We start from the raw sequence: 22,715 nt of genomic DNA, 5'->3' as shown, positions 1-22,715 counted from the left end.
GTGTGTGTGTGTGTGTGTGTGTGTGTGTGTGCACGCGTGTAGCATATGACGGGATGTTAATGTCTGTAATTACTGTGCGAGCAGCAGGTTTTTTTTTTTTTTCTCATTCTCAGTCCACGCACAGGTGAGTAAAACACCAGAGACTGCTGCTTGAGCGGATGTCTATTTGACAGCCTGTAATGCTCCTTGGTCAGAATACCAACAAGCTGGATGTGTCGTGTTTGTGCGTACTGAAATAAGCACACCGGCTCAGGGGGAGACCAGCCTGCACTCTGCAGGATCAGAAATGCCAGGCTAAATCCATCTTATGATGGTTTTAAGGAACACACAAACACACAAGACCATTTGTGTACTGGGGCTTTAGCTGGGAGCCTTGGTCAGGTGCTGCTCCTAAACTGGTTGTTTGGGATTACCTGAACAAAATGTAAATGTCTCCCCTGTGTTTCACACTGATGAACAAATTTGAGGAACAGTAGAATCGCCTCACAGAAACAGACTACACCCTGCATTTAGAGGGCTTGCCCCATCTTCTATATCATTACCAGACACTCCTCCCTCTGTAACCACAAACACATGTTCTGCAGTGAGGCTTTGTAGTATTGTATTGAATGCATAGCTTTTCAGTTTGAAGGGCACATGGTTACTGTTTAGTATTAACGTCACAACATTTTTCTGAAGTGAAATCGTTTTTCCCCCAATAGGTGATAGTGGACACCCCCACCAGCCCAGTCACCAGTGGCCTACCCTTATTTTTTGTGATTACAGTAACCGCTATCAAGCAGGTAAGACACTGTCTAATGAGGCTTATGAGTTTTGATAATAGACATGTTGTTGTGATTTCTATTGACATGTCCTTATTTCCTCATTGGACCACACTGTATTATACCCTTCTTCCCTCTCCATATATAATAAGTTCCCTTGCCTTCATAACTCCCTTGCTGTGATTTTTGTATAAAGTACGTGACTAATGCTCTCTTGGGTTTTGTATTAATATGTTCCGCTGGTGAATAGAGAGAGAGAGAGAGAGAGTGTGTATATATTACAAAGATAGAAATTATCAAGGGGAGGGTCTATTTCGTTAATTCTGTTGCTTCCATGTCCCAGCTTTAGATGTATTGTTCTAGGATTGGCTTTTTAAGTTAGTGTACTGCTGGGTCTTTGAAATGCACAATAGTGGGTGGGCTTCCTTCCGAATATATATATGGGACACACTGATAGCACTGGGCCCCCTTCAGCCAGGCTTTGAAGTGGGACACCAAGACGGTCTGCCTGACTCTATTAGTCAGGCTTAGGTGAACTGTATAGTTCAACTGACCATCCGTGGAATGCCTCCCCTCCCTCTCTCCTCCTTTTCATCCACCTGGCATCATTTCTCTGCATCACTCAACCAGACACACTCTCCTCCTGTCACCTTTCCCGATAATCCCGCTTTTTGGCTCGAGCTCTGCCTTGGCACACACTTTGGTTTCCCTCTCTACCCTCTGCATCTCTGCACCATCTCCTCTATCTCCATCACTATCTTAAAGTACTTATGAAGTCTACACTTTGCTTTATGCCTTATTCTGCTGCAGCCCCAGGAATGATTTTGTTTTTACTCGACTCAGTATTATTTCATGGCATACTGTTCCAATGCACTGCTGGACAATTACTATCCCATTCTGCTGCTGCAGGCACTCTTTTTCACATAATGATGAAATACTAAATGTAAAGATTATATTGTATGCACAGACATTCCTTTGTGTCTTACACTCTTCCATTTTGATTAGCCTGTCAAACCTTAACTGTGTGTCAGTATGTACTGATGTCAATGCCCTGTCCATCAGAGACAGCATGTTGTACTTTTTGTTTTTGTTTTTGTTGTTGTACTGTTGTAAGCAAATAACCCAATTCTGATTTGATATGTTGCCGTAGGGCTATGAGGACTGGCTACGGCACAAGGCTGACAATGAGGTGAATAAGTACCCAGTGACCGTGCTAGAGCAAGGCCGGAAGATACGGAAGGAGAGTGAGAAGATCAAGGTACCTTTCAGCAGCCACATCCACTGGATAAATATTTCCTTAGAGACATGGCCAGGAAGAAGCTGCTGGCAGCTTGGAATGACTGTTTTGTATATATGCACAGGGGAGAACATGCTTTGTATGCTGAACTGATTAGATGTTCAAACATGGGTGTGATGGTAATTCACGTAGCCAGGGTGTTGTTTGCAGGTTATTTCTCCAAATGCATCTGTTTGCTCACACAGTATTTCTAAACATTTATGAGTGTTCAAACGTTTAAACATGCGTTAAACAGTATTTTCCAATATGGAAGGTGAACCGAATGACTGCTGGTTATGTTAATGGGCCGCTAGTACTGCTGACACCACTGAGAATTAACATCCAGCTGTCAAAACCAAAACATTGTTGCTTTTTATAAAACTTTGGACAGCTGCTTCCTGCACAGGAGCTCACACACGTTCACTGTAGGCTACCTCCTAGTGCTAAATGGACTACAGCTAAAATAAACATTTAGCAAGCCAAAGAGCCAGATTTGTTTTAGTAGTTGGCAGACCATACCAAAACTAAAAGGAGAGTGAGTATTGACGAATGGTCAGAATCTGCAGAAATGCACATGTTGCTCAATCATGCTATACAGCATCTTTAAGTAGGCATTAGCTTGCTACCAAATTAGCCACAACAACTTGAAAGAAAATTGGCAGCCATGTAAGTTTATTTTGGAGTCCTTCTGCTCCCTAGTGTTAAAAATGCTTCAAGCTGTGATTGTTTAAACTTCTGTCACTTAACCTGTGGGAAATCCTATCGATCTGGTGCAGAAAAGGAAAGAGAAAGCAAACTGTGGTGTTTGGTTGTGTTTCTGTGATCAGGTTGGAGATGTTGTTGAGGTGGAGGAAGATGAGACCTTTCCCTGTGATTTAATACTGCTGCAGTCTAGCCGAGATGACGACACATGTTTCGTTACCACAGCAAGTCTGGATGGAGAGTCCAACCATAAGGTAAGATAAGCTGCTCTGCTTTCCCCTTTTTTCATAACAGAATGGTTAGGTTGTAATTTTTGTAAGTACACATTATTTTTTCATCAAAATGTTAGCTTTGAAGAATAAACTCAAAACTTGTTGTTTTTAATAAATGTGATGCTTATTTGTTATAATGAATAGGAATTTGACTCTCTCTCTATCAGTTCTTCTCAAAGATATTGAAGTTGTATTTATTGGGCTGTCAAAATAACGCGTTAATTTCGATTAATTAATCTTAAAAAAATAACGCAGATTAATCCATTCCATATTGACGTTTGACCCGGAGCCGTTCTAGCCACCATTGGACTGTAAAATGAAGGAGGGAGACGAGAATGTGCTGCCTGGATCATTAACTGGAACATTTACTTGTAAAAATCTTCTTCCTGCCAACCCTGGCTACCGAAATCTGGTGCCACTGATATGTCTGCACTTCTCTCTGATGCTCTGAAACAGACGATACAGGCAACACAAACACCGCTGCACGTGACGCTAACGTTAGCCTACCGCTAGCTAGTAGCTGGATTAAACATGGTTAAAATGCTGACAGCTAACGCTAAACGGTGTAAAGTTTGACTGTGTTTTACTGTAGAGGATTCAACACCGGTATGTAACAATTTGCAGCTTCCGTCGGAGAAACAACACAGACGGTGCGTTCAATGAAACTGGTAAACTACAGCCTCGTGATGCATTTGAAGTTATTGTAAATGTCCTTTTCCCATCTGGTGGTTGTTTGTCGTTCAACAGCAATTTACTAGTGAAATAAGTTATTGTTATACATTATTATTAAATCATTTAATTTTGACCATATGGCCTTAGCAATAAACAAGCCGTTCTTTAATGTCACCAACTGTTGTTTAGTACCCTTTTTTTTTTTCTTTTTTTACTTTCTTAAAAGTCGGTTCAGGCACCGTTAATTATGTATGCGATTAATTTCGATTAATTAATCACAGAGTATGTAATTAATTAGATTAAAATTTTTAATCGATTGACAGCCCTATGTATTTATGACCCTTGCTTTGAAGAAGTTTCTCTCATGTGTAGTTCCTCCAAAAATGTGTTTTATGCCTCTTTTTTTGCTGTGTGAGTCACAATATCTGGGTAACTTTTGTCTTCCTATTTTCCTGTATATGAGGGGTAGGGGAAAGCAAAAAGAATAACTTGACCTGAGACAGTCAAGGCTCACACTCTTGTCTCTCTCTTGCCTCTTCCACTTGTCCAGACACACTACACAGTGCCAGACACGGAGAAGGATCTGGAATCTCTCAACGCCACCATCGAGTGTGAACAGCCACAGCCTGACCTTTACAAGTAGGCACTCATCATGTGTCCCCAACAGATTTACACCACAAGCATGTGTTGCCTGTTGTTTGTTGGGAAATGGATTGACTCGATGCCACTTGAAAATGTCCTGAATGACTCTAATAATAACATACAGATTGTTAAGTGGATAGGTTTTGGCAAGCCATAGCTGTACTTTTGTTTGTTTCATATTAGGATTGGTGATCGTGGGTCTGGTATCTCATCTCATCTCATCTTCACTGATCGATTCGATTACGATTATCATGTCTTCGATTCGATTCCTCGATTCCATCACGATGCATCAAATACATTTTCTATTAAAGCCATGTAGGATATTTAATTCATAGCTTTTCAAGCTTAAAAAACAAAACATTCTACACATAAATCTACAGCACTGAGCACATGGCACTTCCTGAATGTGCAAAACATAACAGAATATGTAAACAGAAATGTTGTTAGGCCTACATTAAATTGTAAACGGAAATAATCGATTATGGCACGGTCGATTATCGATGCAGCATTGTCCATGTCCACGATTCGATGCATCGATTATTTGATTAATTTCAACACCTCTACTTGCTATTCAGAGTCAATAAAACTGACAGTATGCTGCTGGCTAACCACCATTAATTTGCCATGGTCAACTGAGTACTTCCAGTTTTGTAAAGTAAATGAACTGAGCATGGATTTGGATTCTTCAAGATTGAATAGTATATGCAAAACAAATATCATGTAGTTTTTTACAAACAACTTCAGCTTCTGAGTGAGTTTGTCATTTTGTTCCAGGTTTGTCGGCCGTATGCACATCTACAAAAATGAACAGGAGCCTGCAGTAAGGTGAGAGCACTCATGCACAACCATCTCAGCCCACTTTAAGTGAGAGCTAAATCAAAACACAGTTTCTTAAGCACTCATTTGTTTTCCTTTGCATCACTGACAACTCATTATTCCATTGATCCTTTATTGCAGACAAACATTAAAATTAAAACAGGCTGGCTAGGCTTCAGCCACTGTTTTTAAAGCACTCCCACAGGCATTTATCATTGACTGCTTTGTAATGGCCATATAAACAAATGCCAATGTCCTTCTCAAGAACACTGGAACCGGTGTAAGTCCAGACTGCAGTCATACTGTGTATTGTCACTGCGCATTTTAGAGTGGATGCCAGCTTGCCTGCCAGGTTTCCATTTAGCGAATAGAGTGTGTGGATTGCACAGCTTCTGTATGACTCAACTGTTTGATCTACTGATGTGATTGTGTAGGTCTTTGGGCCCAGAAAACCTCCTGCTGAAAGGGGCAACTTTAAAGAACACTCAGAAAATCTGTGGTGAGTCAAATTATATTGATTTTATTACAATAACTTACATAAGTGCAGATAGCTCACTATCTAAAATAAACAAATTCTTCTTCTTCTTCTTCTTCTTCTCATTTCTCAAGGTGTTGCAGTTTATACTGGCATGGAGACAAAGATGGCTCTCAACTACCAGGGCAAGTCTCAGAAACGCTCTGCTGTGGAGAAGTAAGTTTAGAGGAAATTATGTCCACAAGTTAAAAACATGTGACATACCTTTGGGACTGATTCATTTGATTTCTTATATTTTTCAGGTCTATCAATGCCTTCCTTCTGGTTTACCTTTGCATATTGGTGAGCAAGGCCCTAGTGTGCACTACTCTTAAGTATGTGTGGCAAAGCAAGCCCGGGCAGGATGAGCCCTGGTACAACGAGAAAACCCAGAGAGAGAAGGACACCAATCTGGTGAGTGCATATTTTAGCAACCCGCCTATCTTTGTTGTCAAAGCAATGAACTGTGAGTTAAGTGTCTGATAGGCACCACAAACCAAGCCATACAGGAATTACCACTGCTGGGAGAAGAACAACTATTAGGTCTTGATAGCATTGTATTAGTACACTGTATTATGTGTATTGCAAACGTTACTGTACCTAGAAGACCTGTGTTCATGCGGTAAATACTTACCCCGTGGAGGCTTGTAGTTGTAACTTGTGACATCACAGTTCCATTGTATTTAAGTGTTTTACAAGCCCTAGCCTCTTCTGATCCACACTAATAAAACTCCTCTTAGCAAAATGGCCACTGCAGACCTTATTGTGACATGGTCCATTTAATTGGCTGATTACCTTCTGCCCTAGCCCTCAGTGAACTGTGAACATTGTGATACATCCTGGTTTTAAGCACAGGTAGTCAAGATAAGATAAATATTTAAAGCAGCCATATTATGCTCATTTTCAGGTTCATATTTGTATTTTAAGGTTGTACCAGAATAGGTTTACATGGTTTAATTTTCAAAAAACACCATATTTGTTGTACTGCACCGCTCTCTCTCACTGCTGCAGACCCTCTTTTCAGCTGGTCTCTGTTTTAGCTACAGAGTGAGACCTCTTCTTCTTCTTCTGTACTATCTTTGATTGCACTTGCACATGTGCAGTATCTCAGATGTAGATCATGTCAGCTAGCTAGCTCCATAGACAGTAAAAGAAAGGCTGTTTCTACAACTTCGGTCAGTTACAAGGCAGGATTAGCTGGGAGACTTCTAAATGAGGGCGCACATGTAAGTAGTTCTTTTATAGATTATGGTGAACTTGTGTGTGTTGTAGCCTATGCGTAGCCTACGCAGGAAAATTGTCTTGTCTGGTCAATACATTTTATTCTCTTCTTTACTAAATATCTGCCTGTGTTCTCATTTTTTCCCAACAGTACCTAAAGATGTTCACTGACTTCCTGTCCTTCATGGTGCTCTTCAACTTCATCATTCCGGTGTCCATGTATGTGACGGTTGAGATGCAGAAGTTTTTGGGATCCTTTTTCATCACATGGGACAAGGACTTCTTTGACCCTGAAATCAAGGAGGGAGCACTGGTCAACACTTCAGACCTCAATGAGGAGCTGGGACAGGTGAGGCCGACGCTCAAAATCAAATGAAACAACAGTAAAGGTCCCATGGCATGAACATTTCACTTTATGAGGTTTTTAACATTAATATGAGTTCCCCCAGCCTGCCTAAGGTCCCCCAGTGGCTAGAAATGGTGATAGATGTAAACCGAGCCCTGGGTATCCTGCTCTGCCTTTGAGAAAATGAAAGCTCAGATGGGCCGATCTGGAATCTCCTCCTTATGACGTCATAAGGAGCAAGATTACCTCCCCTTTCTCTGCTTTGCCCGCCAAGAGAATTTGGCCCGCCCATGAGAGAGAGACATCATGGCTTTCAAACGAGCAAAGTGGCAGTTGGTCAAGGCCACACCCCCACCCTCCAACTTGTCCCCCCCTCTCTCTTGCTCAATAACTACAGACACAGAAATGGCACATACTAAGGAAAACTCATTGTGGGACGGGCTCTAGTGGCTGTAATTCTGCACCAAGGCTGAATTTCGGGAAAGAGACTTCAGATACAGTATTAGGGGACCACTAAGGCCTATATAAAAGCATCCAAAGAGCACCATGTCATAGGACCTTTAAATTGCAGAAATGTCATTGAGGAATTGCTTTCTGTAAAGTCAGCAATCTCGTGTGTTATTGAAAACCTGTAGTTCTTTAATTAATCCTTCCAGTCATTGAAAAGTCTTTCAAAATAACAGAATAGAACAAAATGTCTTGGAACATTGATTTATCGTCATGTGCACAACAATTACAAAGAAGCAGTCGTTTGCAATGGACATCTTAGAGCCCAGGCTCCCTCCAACAAAGAAAATCACAAATGTAAAAATGGAATCTAAGTCATAAAATACTGCTAAAAGTTAAAATATAGGGATAAAATATAACTTTTATGAAATATAAAATAAAATATTCGTGGTAGACTGAAGAATGAAAAAAACTAATGTAAACAGGGATGTAGTATATGTATATGCATACTAAGAAGTAATACACAGATGTAAAGTGAAGTAAAGTATATAAAAGTAAAGTGAAAATAAATGATTAGCTCAATAGTCTGTGGAAACTGCTGTATAATGTCTTCTGCGGCTCTAGAAAGCTGAGTGTATAACCCTGACGATATTATCAATTTTTTTTTTTTTTTTTTTTAAGTAAATCTTTTTCTGAACAGTAAATATGCAGTGGCCATGAATAATGTGTATGTATAGAACAACAACTAGCACTATACAATTCAGTGCTTTGGAAAAGCTCAAAAGAGAATGTGATACACAAGAGTGGCAAACACCTACTAAGTGTGTAGATAGAACACATCCACTGCCACACTTTATGCCAATATTTAAAATGTAAAGGAAATATTTTACACATACAGTAAATCACTCAAATCTAATACATTAAAAGTTAGCATTTAAGGCTACAAAATAATTAATGACTTTCCCTGATTCAGGAAAAATGTTTATTGTTATACATTATACTGCTTGTACTGTAGCTCTCAATCACTCTCACAAAGATATCTTTCTTTCCATTTAAATACTTGAAATTCGAAAAGCAAGATAACAGATGAGACCAAGGTAAGATCGAGTCCCTTAAAATGTGGTCTCCAGACTGATCTGTACATTGCCTCTGTAAAATATGATAACACCAGATTGGTCGTGCTGTCCCGACTTCTGTTTTTTTTTATGGCACTTCTAACTTAAACAGTGCTGCCATAGATCAGTCACACTTGGTTTGCCAGATGATTACTTCAATTAAAGGTGATGCTTCGTTAAACTGATTAATGCCGTGCAATTCTTTCTGGGAGTAATTGCTTAATCTTATTGTTGGAATCCGTTAAATGGGAAACTGCATCTTAATGGGTTTGGAGGAGTCTGTCATGTATTTTTTTTTATCACATTGCCTGCAGGTGGAGTATGTCTTTACAGACAAGACGGGCACGCTCACTCAGAACAACATGGAGTTCATAGAGTGCTGCATTGACGGCTTTCAGTACAAGTACCGGGACGCAAACTCAGAGTTGGACGGATTCTGTGTCACAGATGGACCTGTGAACAAAGTGCAGGAGAAAGCTGGCAGGGTAGGTGTTGTGGTGTCCCTCCATCTGTTGTAAAAGTCACACATTTTGCAACATATGGCCAGTACATAGCTTGCTGCTCAGAAAGACCCTTCATAGGTCACCCACGTATTGCTCCTTCACATGTCAACATAAGCCTCAACATGGAGGAGGAGCAAAGTGCGCCTGATAACACTTTACAGATGGTTGCACTTCACAAGCATGTTGATAAGAAGTCAATTTAGACAAATGGATGTAAATTCAGGGCTTTATCTAAACTCCAGCTACTGTATGTGGCTCCATGTGTGGCTGTAAATTAATACATTTTTAGTTTATAGTTCATTGAAAATTGTTTCACTGCTCATGTTCGTGTTGTGTTATTAGGAGAGGGAAGAGCTGTTTCTGCGTGCCCTGTGTCTGTGCCACACAGTCCAGGTGAAGGAGTCTACTAAGCAGAGCCAAGGGGACGGACTGATAGACCAGGTGGATGGCTTTGGGGTGGATGGAGAGGTGCCCCGTCCACCGCAGGAGCAGAGAGGCTTTATCGCCTCCTCCCCTGATGAGGTTGCTCTGGTCAAGGGTGCCATGAGGTAAGAGATGGGCTGTTATGATTCAGTGAGCTGAGCTGACGTAGCAAAGAGCAAGCACATTGCTTGAATATGAATATCACAGGATCTATTTTGAAAATCCTACATGGTATACATCTCATTACAACATTCATTCATATAGCACACGAGTACATGAGTGGCTCATTTGTGGTGTTTTGTCTCTATCTGCAGGTATGGCTTCACATTTCTGGGTCTCGAAAGTAAAACCATGAAAATTCTCACCAGGAACAATGATGTTGAAATGTAAGTCAGTAATTTTACAGACAGAGATTTTTAGTTTTCATTCATATATTTTTCTATTTGCATTCACAGTACAGCTTTTTATTTTATTTCCATTTTGTACTTCCCAAAGGTATGAACTGCTTCACGTGTTGAACTTTGACCCAGTGAGAAGGCGAATGAGTGTAATAGTCAGATCCAAATCAGGTAACCTTGAGCTACTGTCAAGATTATTGCATTGACTGTGATTTACAGTAGTGTTGGCCCTCAGCCCTCACCATGCTGTGTGTTTGTTTGTGTCCAGGTGATACGTTGCTCTTCTGTAAGGGAGCGGACTCTTCCATCTTTCCTCGAGTCAGACAGGAGGAGGTTGAACGGATACGCATGAATGTGGAGCGTAATGCAACAGTAGGTGACATAAACAAATTTCCTCTCCAAATCCAGTAGTTTCTGTTATGTTTGAAAATGTTTGTGTGATTTTAGGGTTGGACATGTTTTAATATGATATTACAATGATTTCAAGACAGATTATTTTGTGTTATCTTCTTCTTACATTGGGTGCTGTGTGTTTCACTGTTTAGGAGGGCTACCGGACGCTATGTGTGGCCTACAAATATCTCAGTGCAGAAGAGTACGCCCAGGCAGATGCAGGATTGAGGGAAGCTAGACTGGCTCTGCAGGACAGAGAGGAGCAGCTCATTACTATTTACAACCAAGTGGAGACTGGCATGAGTCTAATAGGAGCTACTGCTGTAGAAGATCGGTGGGTGCTGATCAACCTGCTGACGTTTAAAGTTAACAAATGTCTTGCATTTTGTTATCTTGCACGCTGCTGTTGTCCTCCCTCTCCCCTCCCTCTAATCTCACAATACACCTACAATTTATAGGAGAGGCCAAAAGTTAGCAGATGCCACCAATAAACATGTCATAAACATCCTGTTCTTTTTATACAACCTCAATACTTCCTTTACAGTAGCATCATTTCAGCACACTTTTTCTGCCTCATGCTCTTTGCCATAGGTCATCAGATTCCTGGTAGTGTTTTGTCCGGTTTGAAGTGGCTTGTCTTATCTAATTTTACAGCCAACAGCCTTACTTTTTTTTTTTTTTTTCTCATAGATCTTTCAAATGTAAGCTCTCACTGCCATCTTGTGGTTGACATTGGGTACTGTTCCACAATCCACGATTATGTTTTATAATTGCTATTAAATTTAGAACTAAAACAAAAAGGGATGGAACACTTTATTGCATTAGCATGCATCCATGCATTTGATCTGAAATACGTTTATAATACATAGATTTTCTGTCAGAATGTAATTATTGTGTTCTCAAATTATTGGAGTACGCTAGATCTGTGAAATTTAAACCTGGTGTGGTTTTGTTTAACTGGTGACATTTTTTTTTTTTTTAAACTTCTAGAGTTAGTGTGATAATCTTTCACTTGTGTCATAACTTAATTTGTTCTTCTCCCCCAGGCTTCAAGAGGAGGCAGCAGAGACCATGGAGGCTCTGCAGGGTGCAGGCATTAAAGTTTGGGTCCTAACAGGGGACAAGATGGAGACAGCAAAGTCCACCTGTTATGCTTGTAGGTTGTTCCAGAGAAATACTGAGCTGTTGGAGCTGACAGTGCGTACTTTGGATGATGGAGGGAGGAGGCGGGAGGAACGACTGCATGAGCTCTTGCTTGAATATCACAAGAAAGCTGTACAGGATGCACCACCGGTTAAGGCCGGCGTCACCAGGTTGGTACCTTCATGATCTGTATAGAGGTTATTATGTGATACTTTGCTCTTGTACTAGGGTGATCATTTAACCAAACTGAATCTTATTGATGATTAAACTTGAACCCATTTCCCTGTTCTATTTTGTAGGACCTGGTCTTCAGCAACCCAGGACTATGGTTTCATCATAGATGGAGCCACTCTATCGATGGTGCTCAACTCCTCCTCTGAATCCAACTCGAGTCGCTACAAGAACCTGTTCCTGCAGATATGTCAAAACTGCGCATCTGTGCTCTGCTGCCGCATGGCTCCTCTACAAAAGGCACAGGTCAGAACAATCAGTTAAAATGTTGGGAAATATTTTTTCATTAAAGAATTAATATAATGATTTTCACAACACTTCGTTGGTTTACCCTCTGTCTTGCTCCATCTTTAGATAGTTAAAATGGTGAAGAATTCTAAAGGCAGCCCAATCACCCTTTCCATTGGAGATGGTGCCAATGATGTCAGCATGATTTTGGAAGCTCACGTTGGCATTGGTGAGAAATTGTTATGCTGAAGCTGACTAACAGATCTCTAACTACCGTTCCAACTGGAGGAAAGGGTAACCTGTTGATGATGGTAGTGTGTGATATTCGTTCTTGTTGTTTCAGGTATTAAGGGTAAAGAGGGTCGGCAGGCAGTGAGGAACAGTGATTATGCCATCCCCAAACTCAAGCACCTCAAGAAACTTTTGTTGGCTCATGGGCATCTCTACTATGTTCGCATTGCACACCTGGTGCAATATTTCTTTTACAAGGTGGGAGGAACAGACACTACATTGACTTCATGTCATTTTTTAGGCTAACAACTTGTTTTGGGTTTAGGAAAGCCTGTATTTCCCAAACAAACCCACACGCTAACTTGATTTGACGATTATGGAGTGGGACTGATTTAACAATCTTCAATCCTCTTAACAAATTAAACAGGTTTTTTTTTAGATTCAACTCTGGTTAATTTATTGAGTTTTTGTACCTACATTACAAGCACATGGAAATGTATGAATGCATTTGATGTTCTTTGTTGTTTTTGTCTATTAGTGTGAGCATTTTCTTTTTCTTTCTTTGCCTGCAGAACCTTTGCTTCATCTTACCTCAGTTTTTGTACCAGTTCTTTTGTGGCTATTCCCAGCAAGTGAGTATGTATTGAGGCCCTTTGAGGTTCAAAGATGGTCTGAACATGAAAGGAGGCAGTATCCCTTGAATCCACACCTCCTTGTCCTCCTGAATGCCGGACTCTTTCCCTCCGATTACCCCTCCCTCACTGCACCCTGGGATGTTTGGACTTTGATTGATATGTTAGGCTACATACTGTAGCACTGTTAAAATAGTACAGACATGTGTAATGTTGTGCCACCATGGTTCATTGTATGTGGATATTATGTAATCATGGTGGCGTGCGTGTGTGTGTGTGTCTTGTGACACTGCTAAAACACACTGGCTAAATAATACATTATAGAAATTCAGGTTTGGATTAGATGACCTGATTACAGTTTGGAGCACATTGATGAATTCACCTTTCTTATTAATGAGACCTAAGTGTATTTTATCAATGTTTTATGGTACTGTGTTCATTTAAAAGCAGCTCCTGACATATACATATTAGTGCTAGTGTTAGATTAGTGCATTAATTAATACAGATATTGTCCTTTTTAAGATTATTGATTATGTTTTGGTATTTTTATGTGTGAGAGGTGAGGGTGAATATTTAACTCCCCATCATGCCACATGGCCCCTGACATGGATCTTCCATAAGTACATGAAAGATGTATACGAGCTTGCTTGTATGACACACTGTATGTGTAAGTATGGTGATGTGTATGAGTTTTTCCTTCCATGATATTAACCCCTGCCCCCCCCCATCCTCCCCAATCCTCCCCAATCCTCCCCAGCCCCTGTATGATGCGGCCTATCTGACGATGTACAACATCTGCTTCACCTCTATGCCCATCCTGGCTTACAGTCTCTTGGAGCAGCACATCTGCATGGAGGTTCTGCTGGACAATTCTACCCTCTACAGGTAAACCTTATCTGCAGTTCAATTGCTTCCTTAAAGTAAAAAGGAGTACTATTCATATACAATGAATATGTTTTAGATCTAAGGTCACTTTTTTGAATGGCCAGTTATTATTTTGGTATTTAAGTTAAAAGAAATAATATAAGATGAAATGTAAAATGTAAAACAGTGTCACAGAATAAAACAAAAAGAAATTATAGCAATGACTAAAAAGGTGAAGGCTGAGCCATATGTAATTACTTTTTAGCTGTAGATTATTACTCACAATGCAAGATTTCACAAAGGCCCCCTGCCAAAGCCACATTTTAGTTAGCTATTTCTGCTTCTTTAACACATCAAAAAATAGGCAGCCCTGTCCCACGTTAGCTATTTGATGTAAATACTAATTGGGCATTTGCCCTTTAAATGTTCAATTGTATTGTTGGCACTTTTGACCAGATGTATGCCCTTATATGCAGAAATGTCATTTTCCAAGTCACTGTAATAAATGTGATGAAGCAGTATAAGACTTTCTCTTTCATGATTTTCTGTAGAGAGATTGCTAAGAACGCCATGTTACGGTGGGGACCATTCCTCTACTGGACTCTACTTGGAGTCTTTCATGGCTTGCTCTTCTTCTTTGGTGTTCGATATTTGTTCAGTAACCCAGCACTGCAGGATAATGGCCAGGTTTGATTTCATTCACCCTCTAAATATGTGTGATAGTTAAATTACCTGATTAAGTATTGTCTCCTAAGTACATTTGCTAATTTATCTTATTTAAATCCAGGTTTTTGGCAACTGGTCATATGGAACAATTGTCTTCACCGTCCTCGTCTTCACTGTCACACTAAAGGTAAACCACTCCCCTGTTGTTTTTATCTTATCTTATGAAAGGGTGTATCATTACAACAGCTGTTTCACAGCAGAGTTGGAAGCAAATATATTGACTTGCAGAACACTGACTTTGGCAAAGTTTGTTGAATATTTAACATGCCCATTTATTGACTCTTCTCTGCCATTCTAGCTCGCTCTGGACACGCGGCACTGGACATGGATCAACCACTTTGTAATCTGGGGCTCCCTGGCTTTCTACATGTTTTTCAGCTTCTTCTGGGGAGGAATAATATGGTTAGAAAACAACCCAGGATAAGATACCCTACATAGTCATTGTATCCGACCTGTACATTTTCATTTCTATTCAACCCCTGTAGCTCTTTTAGTCAGTGTAAACCACAGTGTTCCCTCTCCTGCAGGCCTTTCCTGAAGCAGCAACGTTTGTACTTTGTGTTTGCCAACATGCTGAGCTCAGTGTCAGCCTGGCTGGTCATCATCTTACTCATCCTGCTCAGCCTACTACCAGAGATCCTGCTTGTGGTGTTCCGCAAGCCCCGTGGGCCCCACGCTCGACAGGTAGAGCTGAAACACACACTTGGCCTGACACACATTATTTGCTCTCTACTTACCTCTCTCTCTCTCCTCTCCTCTCCTCTCCTCCTCTCTTCTCTTCTCTATCTCTGTCCCAGATTTACGATGCTTAAACGTTACATGTATCAATTTAACCATTTATTTTCTCAATGGTTTGTCATTGTTAATGGAGCCCATGCTTGATGTATGTCTAAAGTGGCCGTGTTTTTGTATACGCAAGGCAATTGTTCACTGCAGAGGACTGCTGCCTCCACCAACAACTCCTTTGTCTGTGTTGTAATATCAGGAGGTGGAGGATGAGGGAGACATGAATAAATTAGACCTTAACCACCTTTTTTTGGAAATGTGAAAAAGCTGACATCCAAACACACACCTCTGATCCATTAAAGCCCTCTGCTAGCAACTAACGCATGAGCTAATGGTATAGTGTTGTTATATATGATAGTTGGGGTTAGCTAGTCGCTAAATCACGTTTAATTCAAGAGATTTACGATACGACGAGTTCAAGATGAGTCATCAAATATTATATACAGTATATTTTTACTTTTTTAAAGGAACACAAAAGAGATTTTTTTAATAATACATATACTGTATTTGGCATAAACCAAGCGCTAATGGGACTATTACTATTATTTTTACTGCATCTTTAAAATCAGGCTTTAATATCCTTAGCAGTTAGTGCATTACATTTCCTGCTGAAGACGACTTTCCCTGACAAATATTTTGTCGTTTCAATTAGCTCCCCATGAGGCTAATGTGTTTTCCAAGCAGCTGCAAATATTTGCTATGCACGGTGCTTTTGGGTGCGTTCCGCACTTTCTTTTTAAAATTGTGTCTAGACTTGTTTTATTTAGGAAAAGTAGTAAACCAAACCAAATGTTTTGCACATATTTGAGGGGAGTCTTACAGCAGTTGTGTGCAATATGTACTTGATACAGTTTTTTTAAATTTCTGTTTGAGTGTGTATCTGTCAGTTGTTAAATTTACAGAATCAATCAAATGGCATACTGAGGAGTATTCCAGTGCAGTCTACATATGTAAATAGCATGACAGTTGTAAATATAAGTGGTACAGTGTTACTATCTAGTACTTTCTATCTAGCATTTTATTTTAGAAAACCCCCTTTGACCTTTTTTTACTTGTTTTCCAACTTTTCAACTTTGTTTTCCTAACAAGTACTCTCGCTTTTGCACTTAAAGGCATTCTTCTTACCCTGTCTCACCCTCTTATTTCTTCTCTCTTCCTCTCTGGACCTACCTCCCTAAAGATGAAACATCGCCTTCCTTCCTCTGGGACATCTACTATCTTCATGTTGTCGCAGACCGCTAGCTCTCACAGCTTCTCGTGGAGTGACTGAGGTCTCTTTTTCTTTCTGTCAGCTCTGCCTGCAGAGTTTCTGTCTACCAGTCCGCTTGTTTCCTACCTGTTGTGTACTTCCTCTCCCACTGTTAGACTCCTTTATTACCCTCTAAAGTAACTCATGGTGGCATTCTGTGGCTTTTTACAGTCCCCACTCGGTTGGACAGATTAGGTCAGACAATTCAGATGAATTATTACATAAGGATTGCTATCCTTAGTCCTCATCTTTAAGCCTTAATTTGAGTGCTTATCTTTAGATATATGTCTATTAAATTAGAAGGAATGCTGGTCAGTGGGCTGGTTTGTGTGCCCAAGCAGTGTGGAGTAGGACCAGGTGTCCAAACGTGCAGCCAGTTTTTCATTCTTGTTCAGTTGTATCAGTCAGTGTTCCCTCCCAGCTGCCTGTGCTCCTCCAATGTCTGCTGCTGCCGCCGCATGTCAAGTCAGGTGAATGCAGCACGTCAAAGCACCCAAACTTACCTGCATGAGGCTCAAGTCAACAACCTCATCCTGGATCCTCACCACAAACCCTGCGAGCCACTGCATTTTGTCTGTGCGTGCGTGTTATATTGTACATGCTTGTGAAAAATGTGCAGGGGTCGTAGCCTTGTATTAATAGGGAGCAATTAGTATAGAGATATAAGGTTTCTGCAAAATTATTCTTGCAAGGAAAAGGTGTATAAAAAGGCACCAGGACGGACTTTCATTGTCCACCTGTCCAGTGTTAGTCTTTTTGTATGTTATGTTTGTTCGTTCGTGAATATATGTTTGTCTGTGTGCAAGAGAGAGGCAAAGTGTGTGTTTGTCAGAGTAGTGATGTCATTGGTGTCTCTTGCCTCACCCTTCTAGAAGAAGCCGGTTCAGTCGAGCATGGGGGGCAACCAGTCTCCCCGGTCTTCAGCCAGGCCCCTGCTTATGAGAACCTTTTCAGATGAGTCCAATACTGTCATTTAAACAGGTACCAGCCCACCTTCAGGCCATTTAAGCCAATCAAAGACCCGCTCCCCCAGCCAACCTCTCCAGCAGTTCTGGTCCCTAACTCTTAAGTTTTAACAAGGGAATCAAAGGCATAATGGCATAGAGGTCACAGTCAACAAGACCCAGTGTGTTCTTCTGTGTTGTGTGAGCTGATATTGGCTGGCTGAAAAGATGCACATTTTCCATGTCAAACTCAAGTCCTGTGTGAACATTCTTAGTTAAAATGGTACACAACATGTGAATGCATCTCTATATACTAGGCCTAATGTTGCAAAACTTAAAAACATCATGCTCCTTTCAGCCTCCCTTTGGAAGCCCTGCTTATATTACCTTCCGCATGTGCTTTTAAAACCCCAATTTTCAAATGTTTTCAATGTTTTTAATTTTAGTCCGTCTCATGTTTGTATCAGGAATGTCTGAGTGTGAGGGTTGGTGTCAGTTTGATTGGATTTTCTTATCTGGCAGTGTGAAACAACCGAGCTCGTCTGTGATTATAACTTTCCCCAGTCTGACATTTATGTACGTTGTTTGTACTGTTGTGGTTTGGTCGTGGTCGTTTCGTCCTGTGTGCACGTACAATCCTGTGTTGGTGGTCGTCGTCTGCTTACTTTGCTGGCAAAAAATGTATGCATTTGTGATTGCTGAGCCTTACTCACTGCATGATGAGACATTGCCTTAACCTCAGACCATGGTGCTGCATTACGTAAAGGGGATGGCAACAAAATAAATGGAAATCAAAATGAATGGAAATTATCAATGGAAAGCATCATTTAAAAAATGTGTAGAACATAAACATGGAAAACCAAGATTAAATAAATAAATAAGACACTATGGAATAAAGAAAATGTTGACATAATATGAAATTATATATATATATGAAATTGCAAAATTAGCATATTATTTATTTCAGCAGTTTTTATGTTCAAATGAAAAAAAATTAAATGTTAGTTTTTTGGGGCCTTTTTGTTGTTGTTGTTGCCTTTAGTCAATAGCTGACAGTAGAGATACAGTATGTCAGGTGGGGAGGGGAATATGCCTGTTATTTGATTGGCTGTTGCTTTGATATCACATAACTGGCTCTGCCCTGTTAGACTTGATGAGCAGTGGCATTATGAACTGAGAAGAACAATTAGGGGAAAAAACATAAAATAAAAACTGCTGAAATTGAATAATAAATAATATTATAATAATAAAAGTTTAAAAATGTGTCGGATTATTTTACAATTTCATGGTTTATTATATATTTTGTCTGTATTTATAAGATTGTGTTTTTAAATTTATAATGTCTTGTTTATTAATTTAATATTAAACACTTTTAGTCTCAAATATACACATAAATTGGGTAGATTGTGTCAAATTAGACACAAAACGTGTTCAAAATAACCCATTAGATGTCCTTAAAGTCCTAATGTATGGCTGCAATATCAAGAGCACTGAAGGTGTTCTGAGGAGAAAGGGCATCTCTACATCTTTTTGGGCACTTAATATTGTGCTAAATGTCTTGGTGTTTTCATTTTGGCGTCTATCCCCTGTAGGTTGGTCTGAAATGTCATACCTCCCTATCACTGTTGACCAGGGTCACCGATATCTGTTGCTTAACAAAAGCACCAGGCCTTTTGCAACAGCTTTCACCATTTAACGTGCATTTCTATTCTCCCAATAGCTGTCAGAGGGTGGCCTCCTACAAACATCCAGGTAAACTACAGAGAGACAAACCTAATTTAATTTTCTGTGTCTGTTCAATGTCCCTGCTGAGCTTCAACAGATCAGTAGACTTGGATGAAATTGGGAGCATTGCCTTTACTAATTTCTGCTTGTCTCTGGTGGCGGGGAGAATGACATTTTAGTGTTTTTCAATCGTGCTACGTGGCCAATCACCGCTTATTCTCTTAATTGATGGAGATTGCAAGGTGATTTGTCCCCTTCCTTTTGTTTGCACAAGCTCGTAATGAAAACATTGAAGTAAAATCCATCTGCTTGTGCTTTTTCAGATTGCAGCGGTCACACCACTATCCTACAAGCACCTGAAGGAGCGTGAATAAAAGGTGGCAAGGACTCCCAACAATGGTGGCATCAGCCACTTTCAGGGTCCTGTACCAGTCAGGTCCGAGCCGTCTGCCATCATGCCTGATCTGAGAAGTGGAGGAGAAGAGAAGGAGGAACAAAATGAGAAGAAAAAGAGAGATGTGCTAACTGAGGGGGAAGGGATAAAAAGGGGTTTATCAGTCTTTTGACTAGCGTCTCTGCTCCGTCCTTTTTTTTTTTTTGCCCAATCCCAACAGCTCCCAACCCCCCAACGCATGCCTGCAGAGCAGTGCCCTGCATTATTATTTTTTAAATATCTACTCAGATGACTGGCATGAGTTTTCTTTCTTTTACTTCTTTTTTTTTTTTTAATACTAGCTTACAAATGAATGCATACACGGCTGCCTTGTCAGTAGCTCTATCGAACTGCTGTGTTTTAACAAGCAGTTGTAATAGTATCCAGTCCAAGAATGGTTCACCTGCATGAAAGAAGGCTCAAAAGAACGCTTCACTCCACTGATGTTCAGTCACTGTATTCTGCAAAGTTTTGGATTAAGAAATGACGATCTCAAACTCTCCAACGGTTATTCTACTTTACAGTTATTGCGCTTTTCAACGGGTATTCTTTAAATGGTTATATCAGGAAATGCACTCATCCACGGGTCCAAGTGATTCTAGATGAAAAGTTACTGAAGGTGATTTCAGACTGTTGAAATCTCCAAAACTGAATGCTTTTCTGGTTTATAGATGATTTTATGATTATATGTTTCCAAAATGATGAATCTGCATTCTCTACTGCAGTGTTTCTCAAATGGGGGTTTACATACTTTTAGGAGTACAGCAGGGGGTACTTGAGTTTTTTTTCTAAATGTTACAATATTGTTGTTTGGTAAATTAGACACTAATATGGCACATCGCTGTATTGTGCCTCTTAATATCTAGGCATTTCTTTTCTACCAAAAATGTTTTATGCTGGTCAGGGGGTACTTACATTTCAAAGGGGGTACATTGATGAAAGAAATTTGAGAACCACTGCTCTATTGAATGAAGATGTATGTAGGCCATATTAACACTCAATCCAAAAAGTGTGTGTGTGTATGCAAGATTGAGAGATAGATTAGAGATGTTAAGCAATGAAACATTGCTCGGAGCACGACCTAAATCTTCCAACCTCAGAGATAATTTAAGATGAGTAAGTTAATATATGTGTATATATAGCTTAGAGACATACGATAGCATCTGCTCAAAGCCAAAAAAGATGAACGTAATGCGATCTGATTCTGTCCACACTAGTGTGACCTTAAAGTGACAAGTCTGTGTGTGTGTGTGTGTGTGTGTGTGTGTGTCTCTGTGTGTTATATAAGTGCGTGCTGGATGAGAAAAGCCAGAATTGCCTGTGTGTCAAGAAAACCAGGATTACTTAAACCTTGTGATGTAGTTGGCTTAGACATTTCCTGCACTATTAAGGTAGCTGGTTTCTTCATTGCGTAGAGGGTCATTAAGGCACATGAATATATGCCTGAGCACACGCACACATCAGATAGAAGAGAACAACACACACAAGAAACACACCTTGTACACATGAATGCGCACATGCACTAAAGCCTAAATTAAGTATTTATTTTCGTTACCCATTATCTGCGGTAGTTTTGCATTTGTTTCAGGCAGGCTGAAGTTGACGTGTAAAGAAAATTAACTCCAGACCTGCAGAGTTAACATAGTTAATGCCACTGTAAGGCTCCATGCTCCATCTCCTTCCTTCTGTTTTTGGTCAAATTTGCTGACCGACAGGATGACGGAGTGGACTGGTTTGGCCTTTTGTTCCTTCCTTTAACTTCTTCTTGTGTGCGTCACACATTCCATTTAAACATGCCATGGTTTCAAACACTTTCCAAATACTGTTTTTGTTTTCTGTTTTTATTTTTCCAGAAACATGTATTGTCTATTTGGCATATTTATTGTTAAGTGTACTTTTACTCACAAATGCTACTTTTATGACATAAATCTTTTTTTTTTTTATTGTGGAGTGGTCAGCTTTGTGCCAGTTGAGTTAGTCTGTGTTAATCCAGCCCTGATGTGAGCCTGTGCCAATCTTGTTTAATAGTCTTTGTCATACATGCAAAGACAGGCAGCCACACACACACACACACTCCCAGTTTCACAGTCAACCTCTGAACCAATACCACTCCTTTTACCAGGTTATTGTAACTCTTTGTTTAAACTGATGAGTACCTTCATAATCTGTCAATATCTTGATTTTATAGTTAACTACTTCACTGATCCTGGCTGAAACAATAACTCCGGTACTTTCTAGTACTGGCCTTGTATTTCACCCTACTGACTGTAGCCTGACATATCTGATGCAATGCATCTACAGAATGGCACTCAAACGCCAAATGGAGATTTGAAAAATAAGTTGATGTTGATTTATTCGTAACAAATGGAAAAATGTACATGCCTTTCAGTGTCATTTTCTACTAAGACAGCTTGTTTTTCTGATGTAAGGAATATGAAGGAGGCTGTTCTTTACTCTGTGACAAGTCACCTCCAGACTGCACTGTGCCAGAGACACCGGATGTTAGAGGACACACTGAAAGGGGCTGCCTGCTTTGTTAAAAAATGTAAAAACCTTTAAGTGACATCAGAGATGCTATTTTCAGAGCTAAAAAAAATATCTTGAAATCTTAACATTTGCCTGTCTAAATAAAAAGTATAAAATAATGGATTGTATTTTTAATGCAACCTTTTTCCAGCCACTTTTGTAATAAAATCAAAATGTCCACACAAAAAAAAAGCACGAGAGGCTCTGTGGCTGTGGACGCTGTCCCTGTCTGTGAGGGGTGGAGGTGGACATCTTCAGGCACCTCAGCAGCCCTGCATCATGCAGCAGGGACACCTCGCCACCTCCAGCCCTTTGGGTCTCCAGCCTCAACACTCCAAACCTCTAAGCTGAATGTACCTCTTTGAAACTAGTATGTTCAAAACCTGAAGATTTTCTGTAATAAAGCAGAATGTTTTAAAGATAAACCGACGTCTTATAGTGCTTTGTTAAACCCACGGTTATGTCAGCAGGTTTTGTCTGATGTAAGAATGTGTGT

The 22,715-nt window shown here is 40.1% G+C and overlaps 1 protein-coding gene across 8 annotated transcripts in view; it reads left to right on the top strand.

The window, feature by feature from the left end:
• atp11c (ATPase phospholipid transporting 11C) overlaps nucleotides 1-22,644 on the top strand; it is a 50,790-nt gene extending 28,146 nt beyond the window's left edge. The window contains exons 4-31 of one of the 8 annotated variants that reach the window (XR_004898732.1): nucleotides 702-782; nucleotides 1,912-2,019; nucleotides 2,865-2,993; nucleotides 4,234-4,322; nucleotides 5,100-5,150; nucleotides 5,576-5,640; nucleotides 5,751-5,832; nucleotides 5,919-6,069; nucleotides 7,028-7,225; nucleotides 9,099-9,269; nucleotides 9,630-9,835; nucleotides 10,025-10,096; nucleotides 10,206-10,279; nucleotides 10,377-10,480; nucleotides 10,654-10,835; nucleotides 11,548-11,814; nucleotides 11,944-12,121; nucleotides 12,230-12,332; nucleotides 12,447-12,592; nucleotides 12,907-12,966; nucleotides 13,724-13,851; nucleotides 14,382-14,517; nucleotides 14,618-14,683; nucleotides 14,855-14,958; nucleotides 15,084-15,240; nucleotides 16,523-16,613; nucleotides 17,464-17,572; nucleotides 19,256-19,287. Coding sequence is in view for 7 of the 8 variants with exons in the window: in XM_031302879.2 (XP_031158739.1) it covers nucleotides 702-782; nucleotides 1,912-2,019; nucleotides 2,865-2,993; nucleotides 4,234-4,322; nucleotides 5,100-5,150; nucleotides 5,576-5,640; nucleotides 5,751-5,832; nucleotides 5,919-6,069; nucleotides 7,028-7,225; nucleotides 9,099-9,269; nucleotides 9,630-9,835; nucleotides 10,025-10,096; nucleotides 10,206-10,279; nucleotides 10,377-10,480; nucleotides 10,654-10,835; nucleotides 11,548-11,814; nucleotides 11,944-12,121; nucleotides 12,230-12,332; nucleotides 12,447-12,592; nucleotides 12,907-12,966; nucleotides 13,724-13,851; nucleotides 14,382-14,517; nucleotides 14,618-14,683; nucleotides 14,855-14,958; nucleotides 15,084-15,240; nucleotides 17,464-17,568 (3,213 nt within the window). In the remaining variant the exon portion in view is untranslated. Of the gene's footprint in view, nucleotides 1-701; nucleotides 783-1,911; nucleotides 2,020-2,864; nucleotides 2,994-4,233; nucleotides 4,323-5,099; nucleotides 5,151-5,575; nucleotides 5,641-5,750; nucleotides 5,833-5,918; nucleotides 6,070-7,027; nucleotides 7,226-9,098; nucleotides 9,270-9,629; nucleotides 9,836-10,024; nucleotides 10,097-10,205; nucleotides 10,280-10,376; nucleotides 10,481-10,653; nucleotides 10,836-11,547; nucleotides 11,815-11,943; nucleotides 12,122-12,229; nucleotides 12,333-12,446; nucleotides 12,593-12,906; nucleotides 12,967-13,723; nucleotides 13,852-14,381; nucleotides 14,518-14,617; nucleotides 14,684-14,854; nucleotides 14,959-15,083; nucleotides 15,241-16,522; nucleotides 16,614-17,463; nucleotides 17,573-19,255; nucleotides 19,288-19,583 lie in introns of those variants that run through there. The other 7 variants (XM_031302881.2, XM_031302879.2, XM_031302884.2 and 4 more) reach the window with 7 other exon arrangements.
• Nucleotides 22,645-22,715: the final 71 nt, after the last annotated feature.

The sequence above is a fragment of the Sander lucioperca genome, chromosome 1, assembly GCF_008315115.2.
Source record: "Sander lucioperca isolate FBNREF2018 chromosome 1, SLUC_FBN_1.2, whole genome shotgun sequence".
NCBI classification, from domain to species: domain Eukaryota; kingdom Metazoa; phylum Chordata; class Actinopteri; order Perciformes; family Percidae; genus Sander; species Sander lucioperca.
Note: the sequence above shows the minus strand (reverse complement) of the source record. Positions and strands in the feature narration are given on the sequence as shown.